Source organism: Aethalodelphis obliquidens, unplaced genomic scaffold (assembly GCF_003676395.1).
Source record: "Aethalodelphis obliquidens isolate GAN/ISIS:26980383/991018 unplaced genomic scaffold, ASM367639v1 scaffold63, whole genome shotgun sequence".
NCBI lineage: Eukaryota > Metazoa > Chordata > Mammalia > Artiodactyla > Delphinidae > Aethalodelphis > Aethalodelphis obliquidens.
Window position 1 is genome coordinate 1,557,250 of NW_020838007.1, and position 21,770 is coordinate 1,579,019.

Consider the following 21,770-nt stretch of genomic DNA (forward strand, 5'->3'; position numbering starts at 1 on the left):
AGGGTCTTGTTTGGGCATCTTTGACCCCATGCCCAGCTCAGTGTGCAACATATAATACAAGTTCGTGTTACACGAATGAGTGAGAGCAAAGGAAGGCCCCGATTAGTACCAGTGTCTGAGTCACTATGAAGGCCGGCTCTGTAGGACTTGCCACCCAGTTGACCTGGGGACTTGGTGCAGACTCATGTGTTGAAAGGCATCTCAAAGTTGAAGTGGCCAATGGGAGAGATGAAGAAACCATACAACATAGTCATTGAGACGGTCTGAAGACGGGCAGGAATTCTTTTTTGTACTCCACTCTGTGGGCAGCTTTATGTAAAGCCCTGGAAGAATGACCTTCACTGAGCTGGTGAGGTCATCAAACTCTCTGTTCACATGGATATCCTGAGGAGAAACCCATTACAAGGCTGTGCGTTATCACTTTCTGAGAACTTGACTGTTTTACTTATGTACCCAAGGTATCAAAGAAGCTTATTAGGGCATTAGTTGTCCCAAGCCTGAAGGATTGAAGCTGTAAACACATCTCTGGAAAGGCTTTGACTCAGGCCTGGGTTGAAAAAAATCAGAGGTAGAATAAGCAGTGATTTGTGACTAGACTCTTTTCATAATTTATAATTGGGGATTCTCTCCTTAATGTTTAACCACCTTAGAAAAGAGTGACATTTTTTCTATATTAAAAAGGCAAAATTGAGTGAAAAGGGGTTCTCATCTCCTGTGCAGTTCCCCAAGTGAATCTTCCAGCACCTGCAGCCAGTACTGGACAGGGAGAGGGGCCGCCTTGCAAGAGCTGAACCTGCAAATGCAAACATTGGTGAGCAGTGAGCGTTGTGCCCCCTAAGCCACCTATTCTCTCTCGGCCAATGAAGAACCCAGGCAGGTCTGAGGTGAGACCACCGTGATACCCCACACGGGGGTGGGAGGCAAGTCCGAGTGGCGGCATGACCCAGGTTGAACTTGGATGTGGCCACACCATGTATCTGCCCTGGGCACTCTTTCTCTAATCCCCACTTTTTTTCCTCTAAAATGGGGAAAATTATACCTCCTAGGGCTGTTGGGAGGATCCGAGATGAGTTTTATGAGAAGTTCTTACAGAAAAATCCAGCAGCTCTAGGGCAGACAGTGGATTAGCCTGGACAGACCTGAGAACACCAAAGCAGCCTTCACTTTGCATGGGATTCCTGGACACCTGAGAAACACACACACAGGTGAGAGACGATGAGCCCAGGGAGGCGGGAGGGGTCCCTCATCTTTGTTGATGTGGCTCTGGGCGGCCCCGCTCCTTCAGCTCAGAAGGCACCTCCCTCAGACATGATGCCCTTGGTGAGACTGGAGTCAGGGAAGAAAGGAAGGGAGTGGACACTGACTGAGCCCCCACCCTTCACCCACTCTGTGCTGGGAGCCAAAGACATAGACACACAAGACACACCCCGCCCTTAAAGAGCTCACTGGTACAGGGAGGAGAGGAAAGGAAACATAAAAGTATAATGTGAAGAGTGCCATGAGACCGGGTGCACCAACCCTCCCTGGGAGGTAAAGGGTGGGCAGGGGATAAAACCCCTGAGCTGAGCTTTACAGGTGTGGTGGGTGGAGCTGGGCATTTCAGTAAGAAGAGCTTCAGGATCAAAGCAGGGCTGAGAAATTGCACTGTGTGGTAGGAGAATTGCAAGCAGCTTGGGCTGAGAATGATGTGCCTCAAGGTGGGGGGTGGGGGGTCTGCTGGCAGAGCCCAGAGCCCACATGCTGTGAATGACACGCTAAGCTTGGATTTGTCCAGAGGGGAGTGCCCAACAGATTTAAAGCAGGGGCATGTTTCTGGTGTAGAAAGATCACGTGGAAGCAGGTGGGAAGGAAGGGCCAAGACAGTGAACAGGAGGAGGTGAGAAGGAGAAGCAGGCAGCCCCGTTCCCCCCACCTCCCCACACTGTTCTTCAGAAGGTGAGATGGAGGGAAGATGTGGAAAGGGAGGGTTCAGCACTGGACCCCAGGCAGGTCTGTGCCGAGCCCCCAGCTTCTGACTCAGTGGGAAGGAACCCCCACCTAGAGGCAGCCCTTCAGGGGGACGACACGTTCAGGTTCGACTCCCAGAATCCAACGTGCCTATTCCCATCTGGGGGATGGTCCAGCAGGTGGCTGGAAATGGGGACCCAGAGCTTAGAGAGAGGTCTGGGTTTCAGCCGGAGCTAGGAGAGGAGTGAGCCTCAGGCTGGGGAAGGGGGTGCTGCTGGGGGCTCCTGTGCCAGCTGAGGGCCATGCAGGGCTGGATGCCCCCAGAGCTGCTGGTACAGTGGTCTTTGTGGGCCTACTCCTCCCTCCCTTCTCTGTTCTCTGCTCTCAGTGATCAGCCACACACTCCCCACTGGAGACAGAATACCTGGATGGCCCCTGGGTTCCAGCAAGGCCAGGGGAAGAGCAGGGTAAGGTGAGGGGAAGCCAGGTGGCCCTGGCCATCTTCAGCAGAGCACAACTCCAGTGGGCTGAGGGGGAGGGGCAGCTGAGAGGGAAGGATGGAGGGGGAGGAGTCTGAAGGAGTTCTTGGGTCAAGCCAGAGATGGGTGAGTGAATGATAAGGGGAAGAAGTGGTCACATGAGGAAGCCAGGGGGCCCCCTACCCCACCTGGGCTCTGGGACCCATGTACCCACTGCCACTGGGGTGAGGAGATGTAGTGGGGGAAGGGTCTGTGTGGACAGGCACAGGCAGGTCTGTGCTGGGGCCTTCCCCATCAGGCTAGCACTCACAGCAGGAATCCTCAGTGTCTGGTTGACCTGCAGGCCCAGGCTCAGGGCTCCCACTGCAGAGATGCGGTTGTTGCTGCAACAGAAAGGCATGTGCATGGTACTGCCTTGCAAACAACTGTGCAGAGCCAGGTTGCCCCCAGGGTCTTGGCTGGAGCTGCTGGTGCAGCCCCCAGGTCCAGCTTCATGAACACGCCAGGGGCCCTGGGCAGGTCAGTGTGTAAAAGCTTCATCAGAGGCTTCGGTGTTCAAGATTGCCCAGCAAACACACCTAGAGTGTTATTCCCCCCACCTCCTGCACCAGCTGCTGCTCCCTGGCCCTCAGCACTCAGCAGGTGCTCCCACGCATCCTGCCCCAGCTGGCACCCTGTTCCTATCCCCATGACAGCCACCCAGCTCCCTCCCCACCTCTTCCTACTCCTGATGGGCACAAACTCCAGGCCTCAGCACTGCTCCCGGCCACTCTGTCTCCACAGTCAGCCCCATGTCCCTCTAACTTAGACCCCAGCTTGACCTTGAATTTCAGCATCTCTCCTCTGACCATGGCTCCTTCCATAAGGAGGAAAAGTGGGCAGGATGGAGCACATGTCCCTGCCAATGGCAGGCAGGCCCAGCTCATTCTGGCAGCCCTGGTGTGAGACTCAGCCGCAGTAGCCCATGACCTGTCTGGCCTCTTCCGTTCCCTCTGGGATGTGGCTCCCGCTCTGGTTTTCCCAAGAGGCCTGGGACCCTGCCAGGGCCTGGAGGAGCAGCCCACCCATGGCAGGCCCCCTCAGCAGCCGTGTGCTGGGCAGAGAAGACCACTCCTCCTGAAATGGAGGAAAACTCGTGTGGAGCACACACCCCACCCACCCCTGCACCAGGCTCTGCTGAAGATGCCTTACGCGTTTGCACTTCCCAGCCCCTGGCCTCGCAGTACACGTTATGAGTCCCAATTACAAAGGAGGAACTTGAGTGAGAAGGATGGAGCTGGGCTGTGGCTGCGGCCCCATCATGAGTGCGTGTGGCAGGTTTGGGCACGAAGTGGTAAACAGCAGCAAGATGAGCCCCAGTCCCTGTGTGGCCGTGGGCTTGGAGGCAGGGGCGGGGCACCCCGTGCTCTCACCTCATGTAGACCTCCTCCAACATGTTGTTGGTCTTGAGCCCTCCCCCAGCACGGAGGCTCCCGGATCCCCACAGCCATTATACAAGATGTCCAAGACCTTCGGGAAGATGTTTGACGGACGCAAAGCAGCAACCCCATGGGACCACATGTGAAGGTGGAGGAAGCCAGTCCCCAGCCTCCGAGCCCAGGTGGCCCGAGGAGCAAAGAGCGTGGACAGAGAGCAGAAGACCACAGAGGTTCCAGAAGAGAGCCCTGGGGCTTGGACGATGGTGACTGGCAGAGTGGAAAGACCAGAAGCAAGCACAGAGGGTGGGTGTGGATGCGAATGAGCCTCAGGACTGGGCCATCTTCCTTGGGCAGCAGGCCCCAGAGACACAGTGATCAAGCTCCCCCGCCCCGAGTGGGGACCTCTCAAGGGCAGGGCCCCCAAAGCACAGTGCAGCCCAGGGCCCAGAGGGCACCCCAGTGAAGGGCTATTGGATGAAACATACCCAGGGAAATGTGATGGGGAGGAGGGTGGGAGCTCGTGGGTGCCCTGGGGACACAAAGCCTGATCTGTCACCTTGTGGGGCAGGACCGAAGATCAGCCCTGTCAGAGGGCAAGGCAGTGGCTGCTGTTCCCTGAGGAGGATCCCACAGAGGCAGCCGCCACCAGAAGCATCACAGGCGCCTGTGCTGCCCACTTCCAAGGCCTACGAACCACAAGACCCAAGGGAGCAGGCAGGGTGTTTGAGAGTGTGTGCTGGGATCCCAGGGCGCAAGGCTGTCATCTCAGGGAAGCATCTGCATCTGCCCAGCGGTGAGCATGTGTCACTGGACTGCATAGTGTCCCCACCAGCCGCCTGTATGTGATGTCTCAGAAGGTGTGCGACATTCAGCTGTGGACACCTCACTTAGTGACATGAGAGTGGGCACAGGGAGACCACATGTTGTCGTCCTTAAGTAGAGCCAGGAAAATGAAAATCACCTGAAAAAACATTCTTTGAGGGCTTCCCTGGTGGCGCAGTGGTTGAGAGTCTGCCTGCCGATGCAGGGGACACGGGTTCGTGCCCTGGTCCGGGAGGATCCCACATGCCGCGGAGCGGCTGGGCCCGTGAGCCATGGCCGCTGGGCCTGCGTGTCCGGAGCCTGTGCTCCGCAACAGGAAAGGCCAGAGCAGGGAGAGGCCCGCGTACCGCAAAACAAAACAAAACAAAACACATTCTCTGAGCTCTGCTGAAAAGATCCAAGACTCATTTCTGAAGAGCTGCGAAAGATGGGGGGCTGGCGTCTGGGAGACCTGCCCCCAAAGGACAGGCCGGAGGGGCTTACTGGGCGAGACCTCATACCTCTAGTCCCCTGGCGAAGGCTACAGTTCCTGGGCCTCGCAGGTGATTCCAGCTTATGTTAAGCTCAGTGAGTCCTGTTTTCTGCCAGGGCTGGTCCAAGCATCTCCCCTTCAGAAACACCAAGACAGACTTTTTATTCACTCTGTTCATTCCTTCAAAAAGTGATACCGATGCCCGCTGTGGGCTGGGGTCTCTGCTGCGCACCAGCGTCAGGGCGTTGAACCCCACGTGGGCCTGCCCTGCCCTCAAGGAATTCACATTTATTGGAGAAGCTATAAATATAAGTTAATGGGATGTTAGCTATTACAGACCATAACAGGGAGGTGTGGGGACAGAGTGGGGGCCAACCCTGCCTAGGGGGTCAAGAAAGCAGAGAGAACCTTGAAGATTGAGGGACACACTGTGCACGTGGGCAGGCACCGTGGAGAGTGGATCTGGGGAGGAGCGGATGTGCTTGTGGAAATGCACACTGGCCTGGCGCTGGGCTGGCCAGGCAAGCCAGTGGAGGAAGGTGGGAGTGACGGGCACTCGAGAGATGCGTTAAGAAGTGAGAAGGTGGGTGGGAGGGGGCGGAGACAAGAGGCCAGGGGACCAGTTGGATGGCTTGTGCCACTGTCTACACAAGAGGTGACAGGGCCAGCACAGCTGTGGCAGTGAGGAGGCAGTGGTGTAGAAAAGGAAAGAGCAGGGCTGGGTGGGTAAGAAAGCTGAGAGATATTTTACACATAAAATGGGCAGAAGTCCTACCCACCCACCCTGCTTTCCACTCTGTCAACACTTAGCTGGTCTGACCTGGTCCCAGTTCTCAGCCTCCAGCTGCCCCCTGTGTGGACCTGCTGATCCCTTTCTTCACCTGGATAAGAGCTCCTCATCCTCACCCAGGAAGCCTTGCCTGTTCCGCCAGGCTGGGCCGGGCCACTGTGGACCCCATGTCCACTGTGCTTCCATCCTTCCAGGCTCTGGCTGTTAGACCTCTCTGCCTGGCCTGTCTCTCCCACACACCTGGGAGCCCCTCGAGGGATCTGAATCTGAGCCCTGTCCATGGTGCCGGCACCCAGCACAGGCTGGTTTGAAGAAATGCCCAGAGCAGAGGGCTCAGCCGCCAGTTCCACATAAGTGTTAGCACCTAGGAGAGCTCCCTGCAGGACAGTGAGGACTCCCTGGGCTGCCTCCCAGGGAACCTCCCAGAGAAGGGGGCTCACACCCTGCATCCAGCCATGGATATGACACCCGCAGGTTCTCAGACATGTACATTGCTCTTCCTCAGACACTCCAGGGCTGGGAGAGGAGGGCGGTGGTCCGCCACTGCTGAAGAGCTGGAGGGTGAGAAAGTTCTATACGCATGAATCGGCCTCCTGTAGTTCCAATGCTTGTTCTTCATGACCCCTGCAGCCAACCCATGAGGTAGGTGCCACCCTTGCCTTGGGTCAGGTGGGGAGACTGAGACCCCTAAGGGAGTCTGTCCCACCCACAGATCTCCACTTGGGGAAACAGCCCATCCCTGCTGTGCAGCCTTTGTGGGGCCTTGCCTTCCAGCCCCTCCATCCTCACTGCCTCTCCTGTGCTAACGCTCTGACCGTGAAGGCCCAGAGGGACGCCTACCCTTAGTTTGTTGAAAGTCTTAAATGAGCTTCTCTTTTTTTTTTTTTTGAACTAATGTTTTTATAGTTACCTTTTTTTTTTTTTTTTTTTTGTGGCTGTGTTGGGTCTTCGTTGCTTCATGCAGACTTTCTGTAGTTGTGGCGAGTGGGGGCTACTCTTCCTTGCAGTGCGCAGGCTTCTCATTGCGGTGGCTTCTCTTGTTGCAGAGCACGGGCTCTAGGCACGTGGGCTTCAGTAGTTGTGGCAAGTGGGCTCAGTAGTTGTGGCTCACAGGCTCTAGAGCACAGGCTCAGTAGTTGTGGCACACGGGCTTCGTTGCTCCGCGGCACGTGGGATCTTCCTGGACCAGGGCTCAAACCCGTGTCCCCTGCATTGGCATGCGGATTCTTAACCACTGAACCACCAGGGAGAGTTTCTCTTTTTTTTTTTTTTTGCAGTACGCAGGCCTCTCACTGCTGTGGCCTCTCCCATCGCGGAGCACAGGCTCCGGACGTGCAGGCTCAGCGGCCATGGCTCACAGGCCCAGCCGCTCCGCGGCATGTGGGATCTTCCCGGACCGGGGCATGAACCCATGTCTCCTGCATCGGCAGGCGGACTCTCAACCACTGCGCCACCAGGGAAGCCTGAGAGTTTCTCTTTTAATTTCACTGATTTCACAACAGTTTTCTTAGAAGGCAGACTGTCTCTCTGGCGGTTAAACTCTAGGGCTGATTCGCCCAAGCCAAGGCTGGCGCCACCCCCACTCACACTAAGCAGTCAGAACAGTGATCCCCAAACTTTCTGGATCAGACAAATCTCCTGGGGCTCCTGTTAAAATGCAGATGCACCCACATCTCCCCCAAGAGGATACAGAGGTTCAGGAGGCCCAGGGCCACGGAATCTGTATTCCTAACCCAGGGTCCCAGGTGATTCTTAAAATCAATTGGGGTGGTTGAGGACAGGCAGGTAGAACTGCATGTTCCTGGCAAAGCAGCCAGCCCATGCAAAGGCTCTGGGGCATGAACAAAAGTGGTAAGATCAAGGAATCCCACTGATGTCTTCCACAGCACTCGGAATGAAATCCTCATGCCTTTTGCCATGATTTGTAGTTCTGCGGCCCTGCTGTCTCTCCATCCCACAGCTGGACCCTCTCTCCTGGCATAGTAGCCCAGTCACACTGGTGTCTGTGTGCCTGGGAAATAGTTCCTCATCTTGAAATACTCTCCCTCTGGTCTTGCCATGTCTGATTCCTCCCCCATTGCACATTTCAGCTTAAACATCTCCTCCTTACAGAGTCCTCCCGAGTGGTCAGCTCTCTAAAGCGGGGAGGGGCTCCACATTCGTCTCTAGAATCAAGCCCTGTTTGTTTCTTTTGTAACACAATAATTATGGAGAGTTATCTTGTTAATGTGTGTTCCTTGAGGGCAGGGACTTAGTATACTTCATGGCTGGATCCCTAGTGGCTGTCAGCACCCAGCATATGCAGTGGTGGGCAGTAAGACATTCGGGGAATGGGCCGAGAGTTCTGTACGGGGATGGGGGGGGAGCAGGATCCACAGCATGGATGCTCAGAGTGGTCCTGCCTACTCCACCCACCCTGCCCCAGGAAGATGGTCATGAGTGCCACCATGGTCTCCCTGGCCAGTGGCCGGATGTTACCTGCTTGGTCATTCAGCTGGTTATAGCTCAGGTCCAGGGGTTTCAGGCCTGTGTGGGCCAGCAGGAGTTCAGCAAGGTACTGGGCCACCTGCTCCTCCAGGCCATTCCCTGCCAGCTGTGCCTTCTCCACAGCCGGGTTCACCGCCAGGGCGGCACAGACAGCCCAGGATCCCACCGCTCCCAGCTGGTTCTCCGACAGGTCCACATCTGGGGGCCAGCACCACTCCTTACTGGTGGGATCCAAAGCCAGGCATCACCCTCCTCCCTCCCGCACACCTTCCAGGCCTGACACAGCAGGAGGGGCCTTGCAGTCAGACTGTCCAGGGGTGGATGGTGAGTCTGCCACCCATCAGCTGGGTCCCCTCCGGCCCCAGGCAGCTTCCCAGACCTCAACCCCCACTCCATGTCTCCACGAGTTTTGTCAAGAGGCTAAAACCACCTACTTTGTGGGGCTGTGGAGGACGTCTGCGATGTAGATGCAGCCAGCCCGCTGATGATTTGTGTGTGGCATAACACAGCCCACCCACAGAAGCCCCCACTGCCACATTTCTGGGGACTGGCAGTGACAGCCCAGGTGGCTGTGTGTGGAGCTCATATGTGAGCAGACACTCCGCTGAGCATATGTTTCCCACATACCCAAGGTCTAAGTGGCATTGTTGGGCCCACTTCACAGATTGGAAACTGAGGCTCAGCAAGGTTGGCTCCTTGCCCAGGGTCACCCTGCCGCAGAGGCGGCATTTGAATCCAGCCCTGACAAACTCCAGCACCCTGCCTCCCGCACTGCCCAGCCCCTGACCCTCTGTGCCGCACTCTCCCACCTGCCTTCAGGCACTGGGAGGATGACGTATGCAGGGGTGCTGGCTAGCAGAAGAGGGTAGAGGAGGGGCCCAGCGCTGGGTGCACCACAGAGGGTCTAACTCCACCCCACCCTCCCCACCCTGTGATGAGGCTCTGCCCCCAGCAACACCGGCAGGTCGGGGGGTGACAAGGCCCGGTGTGGGGGTAGCCTGCCCCCCTGTCCCAGGCACGGCACCTACCACAGATACTGCTTTTGCGCAGAGCACCTGCCAGGGCCTCTGTGCCGGCCCCACAGAGCCCACTGTCCTGAAGTTCCAGCCGCTTGATGTAGGGATTGGAGGTCAACACAGAAGCCAGAGCCTGGGCAGCCTGGGGCAGAGAGGGGCCTGAGCCCTTCCCAGAGCTGAGGGCCCCAGATAGCTAGCCAGTACCCAGGCTCTGTTTGCAGGGCTCAGCCCACTCAGTGCCCTCCAGCTGGAAGGACCTCCCCTTTCCACAGGCCCAGGGACACCTGCTTCTCCTTCTAGGCTCCACCCAGGAGCTTCGCTGACTCTCCAGCAAGTTATGGGCTGCTTGCAGGCTCCCCAGCCCTTGTACTGAACTTTGTCATAGCCCCGATCCCACCTGTCACCCATTGTGGGGGATGGGACATGCCTGGTACAGAGCAAGGCCGGGGAGTGTGTGGATGGGCTCAGGAAGGGACCACACCCATGGCTGCTGCTCCCAGGTCCTTGCCCTCCAAGCCTGGCCCCAGGATCCCTCCAGGGGTAGCTGGGGCCCCACGCCACAGTGCTGCAGGTTGAGCTCTGGGGTGCTCCCTTGGCGCAGAAAGCAGGAAGCAGGCATGACGCTGTGGGCCCAGCAAGATCTCAGGTAGAGGGTGTCCTTGCCCAGTTCTCCAAGCTTATGGGTGCCTGATAGGAGACAGGGATAGATGTGGACCCCTCCCCTGCCTCCATCACTACGCAGCCTTGTTTTCCTCCTAGAGGCATTTCCTCCTGCTAGTAGGGACTGTTGCCCCCACATACAGACAAGGACATTGAGGCTCAGAGAATGCAAATCCTTTCCCCAAAGTCATGCAGCTTGTAGCAGCTGATCCTGGCCCTACCCTGCCTGTCTGACACCAAAGTGCATGCTGTGTCTTCCGCTGGATTGCAGACCACATACGCTTTATGAACATTTTATGGGGAAGGAAGCTGAAGCAATTCTAAGTTCTATACATCCATTACTTTAGTTTCTCCTGAGGGTTGGGAAAACCCAGCCCTGATCCCATGTCAGGGTGGGACAGCCCTTCTTAGACTGTTTGGCAGGATTTTTGCATCTTAACATCATTCTGGAAGCCTGTTCTAATCATGGAACTCCTGATGCCTCCAGGAACATTACGGAGATGGCACAGGGCTGGAGCGGCCGCCGGCTGCCCCGAAGGTGTCCACGGAGGGATGCGCTCCTGCTGGACAGGGTCCCCTGCCTACTTGGCCCCAGCCTGCCCCCCGACCCGTAGGCACCTTCTTTCTCCTGGTCGGAGTTCGAATCCGCGTCCGAACCCTTCTGGGCCTTCGGGACCCCTGCAGGACGCCCAGCGGCCGCCGCCGCCCCTTCCTCCAGCTCTTCCTTCTCTCCAGGCCCCTCGCAGGGACCCCTCATGGTTACTTCCACTCTGCACTCGCGGACACCGAGGCCGGGACTGCGAGGGCTGCATCGGGAGCGCGGCCAGGGGATGTGGGCGGACCCTCCGGTGCATCGACCTATCGGATGCGACGCATGGCGAACAGGCGCCCGCTGCAGCCAATAGAGAGCCTCCCGGGCGGCAGTTGTCCAGGCGACCCCGAGTTGTTGGTTGCTGCGGACAACGCTGCGGCCCCGGGCTGACCTTGATCCGCTCGCAGCCAGGACCGATTGGCGCGTGGCGGGCTTGTCTTCCCGTCGCCCTAGGCGGCTCCAGCATCGCCCCCTTTCCACTCCAGAGACTGGGGGTGGGGCAGCTCCTCGGGGGCGTCACAGAGGAGGCTGGGGGACCTTACAGGGCCTGGCCACCTCCTCTCTGGAGCCAGGGTCTCGCTCCCATTCTGTGGGTCCCAGCTCTCACACGCTTTAGCGTCGCATATGTTGCTCCCTCCACCGAGAACATTCCTCCCCAATGCTGCTTGTTGAACTTAAGATCTGCAAGTGTCAGTTCAGAGGTTGCTTCTTCCGCAAGCTTTCCTTGTCTTCCTCTGGGCTCCTGCTGGCCCATGCCGCCCTCTCACAATACCTATCCCACCTGTCATCACCCCAAGGAGGTGAGGCCAGAGGGCAGTGGACAGAGACTGCTCCTCTCTGTGTGTCTGGGGCCCAGCAGAGGGAGTCTGAAGCGGATGGGAGGCCCAGGGCAACTGGGGGTTGGGCCTGGGAGGTGGAGGCTGAATCCCGTCCTGAGTGTCCCTTTAATAGCTGCTGGCCTGGCCCGGCTTGGCGCCTGCTTCTTGCTTTACCTCCCGTTCAGCTGTGGCTGCAGCTGCTGTGCTGACTCACGCGCCCCAGCCGCCGGCAGGATCTGGGAGCATGGTCTCCCCAGGGGCCGTGGTGGGCTGGGGGCTTCTGGATTACAAAACGGAAAAGTATGTGAGGACCCGGAACTGGCGGGTGGGCGCCTTGCAGAGGTTGCTGCAGCTGGGGGTCATGGTCTACGTGGTGGGGTAAGAGAACGGCTCCTGGGCGTGCTAGCCGGAGGGAGGTCCTGTGAGCAGGCTGGTCCTGCTGGGCTGAGGGGTGAAGGTCTGACTCTTCAGGGGCTGGGCTGGTGGTTGTGGAACAGGTCAGGAGGTGGGCAGAAGGAAGGCTCTCCATCTGTCTAGAGGCCAGTGGGGTGTAAGAGCAGGTTGTGTGCTTGGGTGCCCACCTGCATTCTTTCCTGTGCCTTGTTCCCAGCCCCATGTTGGGCTTGGGCACAGAGCAGGATGGGCCCCCATCCCTGCACAGGAGGCCCCCGGCCGGCAGGAGGTAGTCCCTGACACTTGTGAGAGCTGAAGCACTAAGGCCCCCAGTAGAGACCACCAGTTTAGGCTGGGTCAGGGTAGTCTTTAAAGAGGAAGCTGGATCTAGGCCGGGCAGGGGGAGAGGATTGGCTGGTGAAGGAGGTGGTGGTGGGCATCTCCAAGCCCATGGGTGCCTGGTGAGGGTACTGGTTCTCCTATGCATGGCCAGAGCCTCTGGCCTGTGCAGGGTGTTTGGTGTGGGAAATGAGGTGGGGAGTAGGTGGGGCCCCTGAATGCTGGCCTGGGAGCCTGGAGGGTATCGGGGGAGAGACTGAGCAGGTGGTCCCAGATCTGCCGTGTGCCGGGGACATACCATACCACCTGTTGCCTCCTTCTCAGGTGGGCCCTTCTCGCCAAAAAAGGCTACCAGGAGCAGGACCTGGACCCTCAGATTTCTGTCATCACCAAACTCAAAGGGGTTTCCGTAACCCAGATCAAGGAGCTGGGGAACCGGCTGTGGGATGTGGCTGACTTCGTGAAGCCACCACAGGTGGGTGACTTGGTGCTGCTGCCAGGTACTGGCACCTCTGATACCACCCCTGCACCGAGTGTGTGCAAGAGAGGGATGTGATGCCAGAGGGGGTGCTGGTGCTGTCACAGGGCCACGCTCAGGAAGGGCCTTACAGAGGAGTGGTGTCTGGACAGGGCTTTCAGGGATGTGTAAGAGGTTTCCGTGCAGAGGAGGTGATGTGTTGGGAAGCCAGACCAGAGAGATGCATTTACAAAGTCTGCATCTGGAGTAGATAAAGAAGATGTGGTACATGTATACAGTGGGATATTTCTCAGCCATAAAAAAGAATGAAATAATGCCATTTGCAGGTACATGGATGGACCTAAAGAGGATCATACTAAGTGAAGTAAATCAGGCAGAGACAGACAAACGCCATATGATACCACTTATATATGGAATCTAAAATATGACACAGATGAACTTATCTATGAAACAGAAACAGACTCACAGACATAGAGAACAGACTTGTGGTTGCCAAGGGGGAGGGTAGTGGGGGAGGGATGGATTGGGAGTTTGGAATTAGCAGATGCAAACTTTTATATACAGGATGGATAAACAACAAGGTCCTACTGTATAGCACAGGGAACTATATTCAGTATCCTGTAATAAACCATAATGGAAAAGAAAAAAATAAATTAAAAGTCTGCATCTGGAAAGGAGAGGAGTGTCTAGGAGCTAAAGGCTTGAGCTTGAGGGTGGGGTGAGAGGGGTGCAGGGTGCCGAGACCTGGAGCTTCCTGGACGCCTCCTCTCTGACCTGGAACACTGCTGTCGAGTGCTCCTCCTCTGCCCCTCCCATGCTGCATTTCCGGCAACTTCTCCCTCCACCCGATTGTCCACAACCTTAGTTTCCTCCTCTGTCCTGCTGGTGCCCAAATTCTAACCCTGGTGACCACCTGCCCTGAGTACAGCTGCCTCCTGGGTGCACACCCACCACATCCAAAGAGAAATCATCTCCCTCTCCCAGTGTGGCCTTTTGTCATCCAATGACATCCACCAGTGCCGAGGCTGGACCTGCTGGATGCCTTACCGTCCCTCCCTCCTGTTCATACCATTTCCTAACAGCTTTCACAACTGCTTACACCATCCCTGAATGGCTGAGGTCTTCTGGTGGGTCCCCATGCGGCATCCAGGCTGAGTCTGCCAGCCCTTACCTTTGACCCTTAGGAGGCTTCCTTTCATGATGGTGGCCATGAAGCCCCTCTAGATCCTGACTACCACCATACCGCTGCCTCTGCCTCTGCCCAGCCCTCGCCTCCCCTTCCTGGGCGTGCATCCCCCACACCCGCTGAGCTCTCATGTGCAGCAAGAGGCGCCAGTCATCTTTTGTCCAAACAGAGCTTACCTCCGGCTCCCCTGGCCCCTGGCCATGCCTGCAGTGAGGGGCACACCTCCCCACCTGGATCTTCAGTGCCTGGAAGCAGGAGGCTCTTGGAAAATTCTGGTTGAGCAACTAAATGAATGTGAGAGGCACACATGGGCTCAGAAATGGCCAGCAGCCCAGCCAACCTCCTGTCTCTGCCTCCCTTGCCTCACTGGAGAGCATTTTGCTGGGGCTCAGGGCTGATGACCCGATGGGGCCAGGGCCCCTTCCCGCACAAGCCAAGCTGCTGGCTTCTGGCATCTCCCGATGGGAGTGGGGAGCAGAGACCAACCCTGACGCTTGTCTTCTAGGGAGAGAACGTGTTCTTCTTGGTGACCAATTTCCTTGTGACGCCAGAACAAGTTCAGGGCAGATGCCCAGAGGTAAGGCTGCCTGAGGGCTTCCCAGCGGGTTCCTAGTTCCAGAATCTCCTGCTGCTGTCCCCCATGAGGTGTCCAGGCCCCTCCACATCCTGGTCCCACCTCTGGGCATTCTGGAGGTTGTCAGGGTAACACCCAGAACGGGGCACAGTGCTCAGGTGGGCTCTTATAATAGCAAGAGGCAAGCTGGGGGACTTCCCTGGTGGTGCAGTGGTTAAGTATCCGCCTGCCAATGCAGGGGACACGGGTTCGATCCCTGGTCCCACATGCTGCAGAGCAACTAAGTCCCTGCGCCACAACTACTGAGCCCACGCACCACAACTGCTGGAGCCCATGTGCTTAGAATCCATGCTCTGCAACAAGAGAAGCCACCACAATGAGAAGCCCGCGCCCCACAATGAAGAGTAGCCCTCGCGCGACACAACTAGAGAAAGCCTGCACGCAGCAACGAAGACCCAGTGCAAACAAAAAGAAACAAAAAAAACCAGGCAAGCCCTTTTCTACGCACAGCCTCTATTAATGTGTGCTGGGGCAGCTTCCATTTTTGTGCGCAAACAGCACACTCCTGCTTATGCTGCACTCAGGGTCCCTTATGGTCTCTGGGTACTTTTCACTACAACTGTGGTCAAGCCCGTCTCCTGCCATCTTCAGATCCATTTCTTATCCAGAAATGCAGATCCTCCCCCTGAAATCTCACCTTTTCCCCTTGCCTAGGGATGTCCCAGGGATCCCGCCTCTGTCACAGAGCCCACTGACTCTTCTCTCCAGCTGTGGATTTTTTTCCAATTTTTTAAATTGTGATAACATACATGTAACATAAAATTTACAATCTTAACCATTTTTAAGTGTACAGTTTCCTAGCTGCGGATTTTGTTTGAACAGTCAGGAACCAGGACATAGCCTTGGAAGCCTACCTCCATGGTGACATCTTTCTTTAATCGAGGCTAAAAGTTAATTGCTTGCTGGGCTGGAGAGTAACTGTGTGGTCCCTGCCCCTAAGTCCTGGTCGTTGGTCCCACCACAGTTGCTGGGGATGTCACATGTCCCTGGTCGGCCCCATCCTCAGAGGAGGTGATGTGTGTGCACTGGGCAAACGCATGATGTCCTTCCCTTTCCAAATGCTCAGATGACGCCTATTTATTGTTCAGTGTGGACTGTCCTGAAATTTTTCTGGGGCCATGGTTCTGCATTTTCTGGAATCCATGGGATTCCTCTTTGCCCTGTGTCCCGGCTTCTGGCTTGTCCCATGAAACTGACCACCAGATCTGACCACCCGGCTTCCTGAGAGCAGCTCCTCTGAGGGTCCTGATCGTCTGGTCCCTCCCAGCACACCGTGCTCCCTGTACTGTTACAGCTTCAGAAACCTGCTGAGCCTCCCCCGGGGCTGCAGAAGTCCAGCCTGCATACGCCAAGGAGCTTCTGCACAGACAGCCCAGCCACGATGCCAGGTCCTGCGACGGGGGCAGAGGCTGCAGCTAGGAGCCCCAGGGAGACGCCTCCTCTGCCAGCTCAGGGCCTCAGGAAGGGTTTCCCACTGGACTCAGAGACTCAGTCAGGATCTTGAGGCTATCCAGGCAGAGGGGGCTGTGTGGGCAAAGGCCCCTGCTGTATGGGGTGAGGCATCTCTGGGGTCACCTGCTGCTCAGTGGGGTTGGAGCCTGTTTGGACTGGAGTGGGAAGGGTGGAGCCCAAGATATCAGGGCCCCAAGAGCCCTTCTGTGGAGCTGAGCTTGATCACAGGAGCATGGGGGGCGCAGAGGGGCTCAGGGGAGGGGCGCTTCATCTTCTGTGCCTTGGGAGGGATGATTCAGGCTGCTGGATGGAGGAGAATGAGACTGAGATGGGGACCCACGTTGGTCACCATGGGGTCTGGACAAAGGAGATGGTGGCCCAGCCAGGGTGGAGAAGAGGGGCAGATTCAGGACACAGGTAGGGACAGCAAGGCAGAGCAGGTGGCTCCACACTGTCCTCTGCCCTCTAATCACATTTGGCTCAGAGCCCCTGAGCCCTTCTTACCACCAGATGCTGTGTCCCCCCTGCTGCCCCTGAACTGGGTGCCCTGGGCAGCAGCGTCAAGCCTCAGCCGGGACAGAACTACAGAACTGCGTCCGTGAGGCTGTGCCTTCCTTTCGGGGCCTGGGACCCCCGGAAAGCTCACCACCTTCCCCTCTTGGCTGATCCCCAGAACTCTGTCGCTGTGTGCAGGCACCTATGTCCCTGTTTTACAGAAGAACCAGCAGGGAAGGGAGGAGCCTGTGTACTTCCCAGGCCCCTCCCACCAGGGCCGCCCCCTTGGTCAGCCCCCAGCACCTCCACCCTGGCATGAACTCACCTTCCCCACCGTCCTGCCATCTTCCCTGTTCTGTCCTCTGAATTGGACCAGAGGAGCTAGGCCTGGATGAACCACTTCTTTTTTTAAAAATATTTATTTATTTGGTTGTGTGGGGTCTTAGTTGCTGCAGGCGGTCTCCTTAGTTGTGGCTCGCCAGCTCCTTAGTTGCGGCATTCCAACTCTTAGTTACGGCATATGGGATCTAGTTCCCTGACCAGGGATCAAACCTGGGCCCCCTGCATTGGGAGTGCAGTCTTATCCACTGTACCACCAGGGCAGTCCCCCTGGATGAACCACTTCTGCCCCCACAGAAGTAGCAGGGCAGGAGTCTTGCTCAGCCTTGGAATACAGCAATTGCACCCCTACCCAGCCAGGGCTGTTCGCGCCCCCATTTCATTTGCACCCTCCAGCTTTCTCTTGGGCCCCCAAACTCAGAGATCCCTGAGAGGCTAAGGCAGGGAGGGGCGAGTCCCTGTGGACTTCAGGGCAGGTCACGGAGGAGGCATCCCTCGGCCCTTGGCAAGTCTGCTCTCTCACCCCTAGCACCCCTCCATCCCGCTGGCTAGCTGCTGGGCCGACCAGGACTGTCCTGAAGGGGAGACAGGGACCCACAGCCACGGTAACCGGCCCCCCCAACCCCCACCTTGCAGTGCTTCCACTGGAATGGGGGCTCCGGGGGCCTGGTGGGACCCTGGGTGGCTCACCAGTGCACATGGTGCCTCTGCGTCTCTCTGTCAACGGCCCCCTCCCCACCCCTCCCCAGGCCCCATGGAGATTTGAGGGCCTGGAGTTTGTCTTGCATTTTCAAGGCATAAAAACGGGCCAGTGCGTAGTGTTCAACGGGACCCACAGGACCTGTGAGATCCGGGGCTGGTGCCCAGTGGAGAGTGGTGCTGTGCCTGTGTAAGTCTCCCCCGCATCCTCCATCCCTGCCCCAGGACCACAGAGCCTGCCACTCACCGCCCCCCCCCCCCCCGCCCTGCCCCCTGCCCCACAGGAAGCCCCTGCTGGTCCAGGCCGAGAACTTCACGCTGTTCATCAAAAACACCGTCACCTTCAGCAAGTTTAACTTCTCCAAGTAAGGTGGGAGGGTCCTGGCTGGTCGAAGACCCTCTGTGTCCCCTGCCTGGCCTGACCCTGGCCCACCCCTTTCAGGTCCAATGCCTTGGACACCCAGGACCCAACATATTTCAAGCGCTGCCGCTACGACCCGCGCTCCAGCCCCTCCTGCCCTGTGTTCCGCATCAGGGACCTCATGGCCGCAGCTGGAGGGGTCTTTGAGGACCTGGCGCTGCTGGTGGGTCTGTGGAGGGGGCAGGGTTCCGGGAGGGCTGGGAGAGGGCCCCGGGCCCCAAGCCAGTGGAGCAGTGCTGTGCTGTGTGCAGGGCGGTGCCATGGGCATCCACGTCCACTGGAACTGCGACCTGGACACCAGGGCCTCTGACTGCTGGCCCCACTACTCCTTCCAGCTGCAGGAGCGGAGCTACAACTTCAGGTGCGGCCCCCACTGCCCACCTGCTCCGAGCCAGGTTCTCGTCTGCCTGTCCTCCTGTGGTGGCCGGCACAGACCACCCCTCCCAGAACTCTGGATGGCCACTGTATGTGGGAGGGGGGCCCAGGGGAAGGAGGAGGTGGTCTCAGCTCCACGACCCCCAACACAGGCTCCATCCAGCCTCCCTCCTGAGCCTTATCTCCTCCACCCCAACCCCTGCTGCTGCTGGGACCCCTCCCCCAGCCCCTCCTCCCCCATCCTGCCTCTAGCACCTCCCTCCACTGCACAGGGGGCTTTCTTTTTTACTTTTCCCTTAAGGTTTTATCAAAAAAATTACAAAAATCTATAGAAAAGTTCAAAAATTAGTACCGTGAACACCCATATAGCTGTCATCTGGGTTCACCAGGGTTTTTTTTGTTTTTTGTTTTTACCATTTTGACACGTTTGCTTTCTCTCTCCTCTCTAGACTGAGCTGGATATATTTAGATAGATTTCAGACCAAACCATTTGAAAGTAAGGAGATGTCCGGCAGACACTCACCCCTCCCCAGGCTGTCCTGAGAATAGGCACCTTTCCCAAGTGACCGCTGTCCTGTTGTCACATTCAAGAAATTTAACACTGGCAGAATGAATCTAATATTTAAATTTCCCCAATTGTGCCAATAATAGTCCAAAATCTTTTTATTTTCCAATCCAGGGTGTACTCAAGGAACTTGCATTGCATTTATTCTCATGCCTTTGAGTCTCCCAAGCAGACCTTCCCCTGCTGCTGCCCAGTGGGATCCTATGTTTCTGCCACCTCATGTCACCTCGTCACTTGCGTGCACACACACACGAGCGGACCTTGCCTGGACTGGTTTCACTGACCTCCCCTGCCCTTTGCAGCTATGTGGAGCTGGCCCCCACCTGTGCTCTGCTCCCCTTAGTTCTGTGCTCTCGCTGGTACTGCTTTGTCTAGAACTCCTTCCTGATCCCTGGAAAACCAACCTGCGTGTCCCCACTGCAGAAAGCCTTCCCTGGTTCCTAGGGGAGAGTGAGCTACCCCCTCTGGACCCTCACAGCCCTGGGCCTGCCCCCCAGCTCCCCCTGCCCCCACTGCAGGCATCTATTTAGAGACCCCTCTACCTCATCCCCTCAGCAGGCAGGGAGCTCCTGAAAGGCGGGTCCTGCTTGCTCTTTCCCTGTATCCTCAACAAAAAACCCAGGACTCAGGGTAGGGCTGGGGGTTTGTGGAGTCAGTGGGTGAGTAAGATGGAGGCCTGGGAGGGCCGGGAAGCGGGCAGAACAGGCCACCAGACTCTCTCCTGCCCCCAGGACGGCCACTCACTGGTGGGAGGCCTCGGGTGTGGAGGTCCGGAGTCTGCTAAAGCTCTACGGGATCCGTTTTGACATCCTCGTCACTGGGCGGGTAGGTGGGCAGGGGCGGGTGGGTTGGGGGTGACAGGCACGGCTTAGAGGCTTACCCAGTTCTCTCAGGCAGGGAAGTTCGGGCTCATCCCCACACTCATCACTCTGGGCACAGGAGCAGCTTGGCTGGGCGTGGTGAGTCTGGCTCAAGTGTGCTCCCTCTGGCTTCAGTGAATGTGGGCCCAGGCCCATCCGATGGCACAGCCGAGCCCCCTGACGTTAGGTCTAGTTGGGGGGAGGTCTGGGGAGGTGGCGGGAGGACGGGTTGGGGGCCGGGACACAGGTCAGTCCTGCCTCTCCCAGATCACTTTCCTGTGTGACCTGCTGCTGTTGTACGTGGATGGAGAAGCTCATTTCTACTGGAGGACCAAGTATGAGGAGGTAAGCTGCTGGCCTGCCTGGTGCCTGGGCTCTGCTACACTTCTGGGGAACGTCGGCCTGAGCCCCGACCTGCTGTCCTTATCTGCAGGCAAAAGCTCCAAAGGTGACCGCCAGCCCTGAGCAGACAAAACCAGCATCTGCACCCCTGCATCTGGCTGCCCAGGCTCCTTAGAGGGGCCCCAGCGCCTGTCCCAACAGCCAGGGCTGCTACCAGGAGCTGGACACCAAAGCCTTGGCCCTGGCGCCTGCTTGCTGGCCCATTCCTGAGGCCTGTTCCCTGCTGTCAGGGGTCGGGGCTGGGAAGGGAGGGGCCTTGCCTTGGGAACCTCATGGATGGAGCCCCAGCAGGACCAGGGCAGGGAGTGGGAGAATTCCATCCTTCAACTCCCAGGCACACTGTCCCTACCCTGACTCTGGCCTCGGCAGGGTACTGCCCAGGGAGCAGCAGAAGCTACTATTGCACAGAGACCTGCAGCGGAACATGTCCCAGGCGCTGGTCACAAGGGCTCCAGCTGTGTCTGGAGAACTCTCTCCCAGCTCTGTCACCAGGGCTTCCAGCAGCGGCTCACTCACCAGTGGTCAGCACAGACCCTCCACTGGCTGTGCAGGCTCTAGCCCTCTCCCCTGGCAGCACCCCCATTGTAGGTAGAGCCCCCACCCTCTCAGCGCCGTTCCAGGGTCTGTGCTGCCGTAGTCTAGGGCAGGGTAGAAAGAGGTCTGACAAGAGGGCTGGCTGTCTCTGTTGTTCTGGTGCTGGGTACCTGGGTCTTGTCCCCACCCAGTTTGGGGGGGTCATCCATGGAATTCAGACTGGGGCAGGCAGATGATCCAACCCACTAGGACCTGGCAATGGCGCATGCACCAGCCCTTCCCGGTGGCAGCCCTCAGACTGTGGAGGGCTGGGATTGGGAGAAGAGGATGGAGAAGCTGAGTTGGTGGTCATTGGGTCCTTTGGGACCGTCTGTGTGCTCCTTGGTGACACCCAGCTCAACCTCCTGGAACTGTGGGGGTGGGGAGAATGTATATCTGGAATTCACTGCTACCCAAGGTCACACGCCTAAGAACCAGCCCGAGGCAACTGCTCGAAGGAGGCCCTGTCCTTCGCTTCGGGTGGAGCCCAGTGGCCAGAAGGAATGCCCCAAACAAATTCCAGAGGCCCCGGCAGGCTGGCCTGGATCTGGCTGTGACGTCCTCACAGGGTGTGAGTCCTGCCCGCTGGAGAACTCCCCATGCGCCAGGGAGCCTACAGCTGGGAGGGAGGGACTGGCTGCAGGGGTCTGACCCTGTCTTGGCCCCAGGGGAGCGGCAGGGGTTTGGGAGTGCCCACCTGGGAGGCGAGGGGCTGCTTTCTCATGGGGCCCGGTGACTAGGCATGCTGGCCGCTTGCCGGGGCAGTGACATGGGCCAGCTGGGGAGGGCAGGGTTGGGGTTCAGGCTGGGCTAGCATCTGGAACCATCTGGCATCTGGAGCCTCAGCAAAGCCTTGGGGTCCCTGATGCCTCGCAATCCCCAGAGCAGTGTCTCTGGGGAGGCAGGCCACAAAGGTCAGGGTGAGAGAACATGGCCCTGAGATCTTTACCGGGGTGGGGTCCCATGTATGGGGCCCAAAGAAAGCTGATGTATGGCTTCAGGGTCCAGGAGTAAAGCCTGTCGACAGCAGCTTCCTGCGTGCTCCTTACAGGCAGAGA

The 21,770-nt window shown here is 57.8% G+C and overlaps 2 protein-coding genes across 4 annotated transcripts; one reads left to right on the forward strand and one right to left on the reverse strand.

Moving 5' to 3' along the window:
- Nucleotides 1-250: 250 nt before the first annotated feature.
- LRRC74B (leucine rich repeat containing 74B) lies at nucleotides 251-11,641 on the reverse strand. Its single transcript, XM_027088657.1, is given in 12 exon segments — nucleotides 251-309; nucleotides 312-384; nucleotides 1,091-1,186; nucleotides 2,737-2,809; nucleotides 3,839-3,878; nucleotides 3,881-3,952; nucleotides 5,166-5,242; nucleotides 5,244-5,274; nucleotides 8,407-8,613; nucleotides 9,444-9,580; nucleotides 9,983-10,118; nucleotides 10,710-11,641. Coding segments are annotated over 12 exon segments (1,140 nt in total). The 5' UTR covers nucleotides 10,849-11,641.
- Nucleotides 254-21,741, forward strand: P2RX6 (purinergic receptor P2X 6). Of its 3 annotated transcripts, XM_027088653.1 has the most exons (12): nucleotides 11,645-11,879; nucleotides 12,558-12,708; nucleotides 14,403-14,474; nucleotides 17,347-17,422; nucleotides 17,613-17,706; nucleotides 17,801-17,881; nucleotides 17,959-18,100; nucleotides 18,189-18,298; nucleotides 19,609-19,702; nucleotides 19,771-19,836; nucleotides 20,005-20,082; nucleotides 20,171-21,741. In XM_027088653.1, exons 1-12 carry the CDS (start codon nucleotides 11,746-11,748, stop codon nucleotides 20,252-20,254), a joined length of 1,182 nt encoding a protein of 393 aa, XP_026944454.1. In that variant the 5' UTR covers nucleotides 11,645-11,745; the 3' UTR covers nucleotides 20,255-21,741. The 3 variants fall into 3 exon arrangements, 1 of the variants encoding a protein (XP_026944454.1); XR_003429096.1 differs by lacking the exons at nucleotides 11,645-11,879; nucleotides 14,403-14,474; nucleotides 17,347-17,422; ... (6 more) ...; nucleotides 20,005-20,082; nucleotides 20,171-21,741 and adding exons at nucleotides 254-884; nucleotides 1,047-1,205; nucleotides 6,434-6,570 and having other exon boundaries at nucleotides 12,558-13,042; XR_003429097.1 differs by lacking the exons at nucleotides 11,645-11,879; nucleotides 12,558-12,708; nucleotides 14,403-14,474; ... (7 more) ...; nucleotides 20,005-20,082; nucleotides 20,171-21,741 and adding exons at nucleotides 254-884; nucleotides 1,047-1,205; nucleotides 6,434-6,570; nucleotides 7,206-7,247.
- Nucleotides 21,742-21,770: the final 29 nt, after the last annotated feature.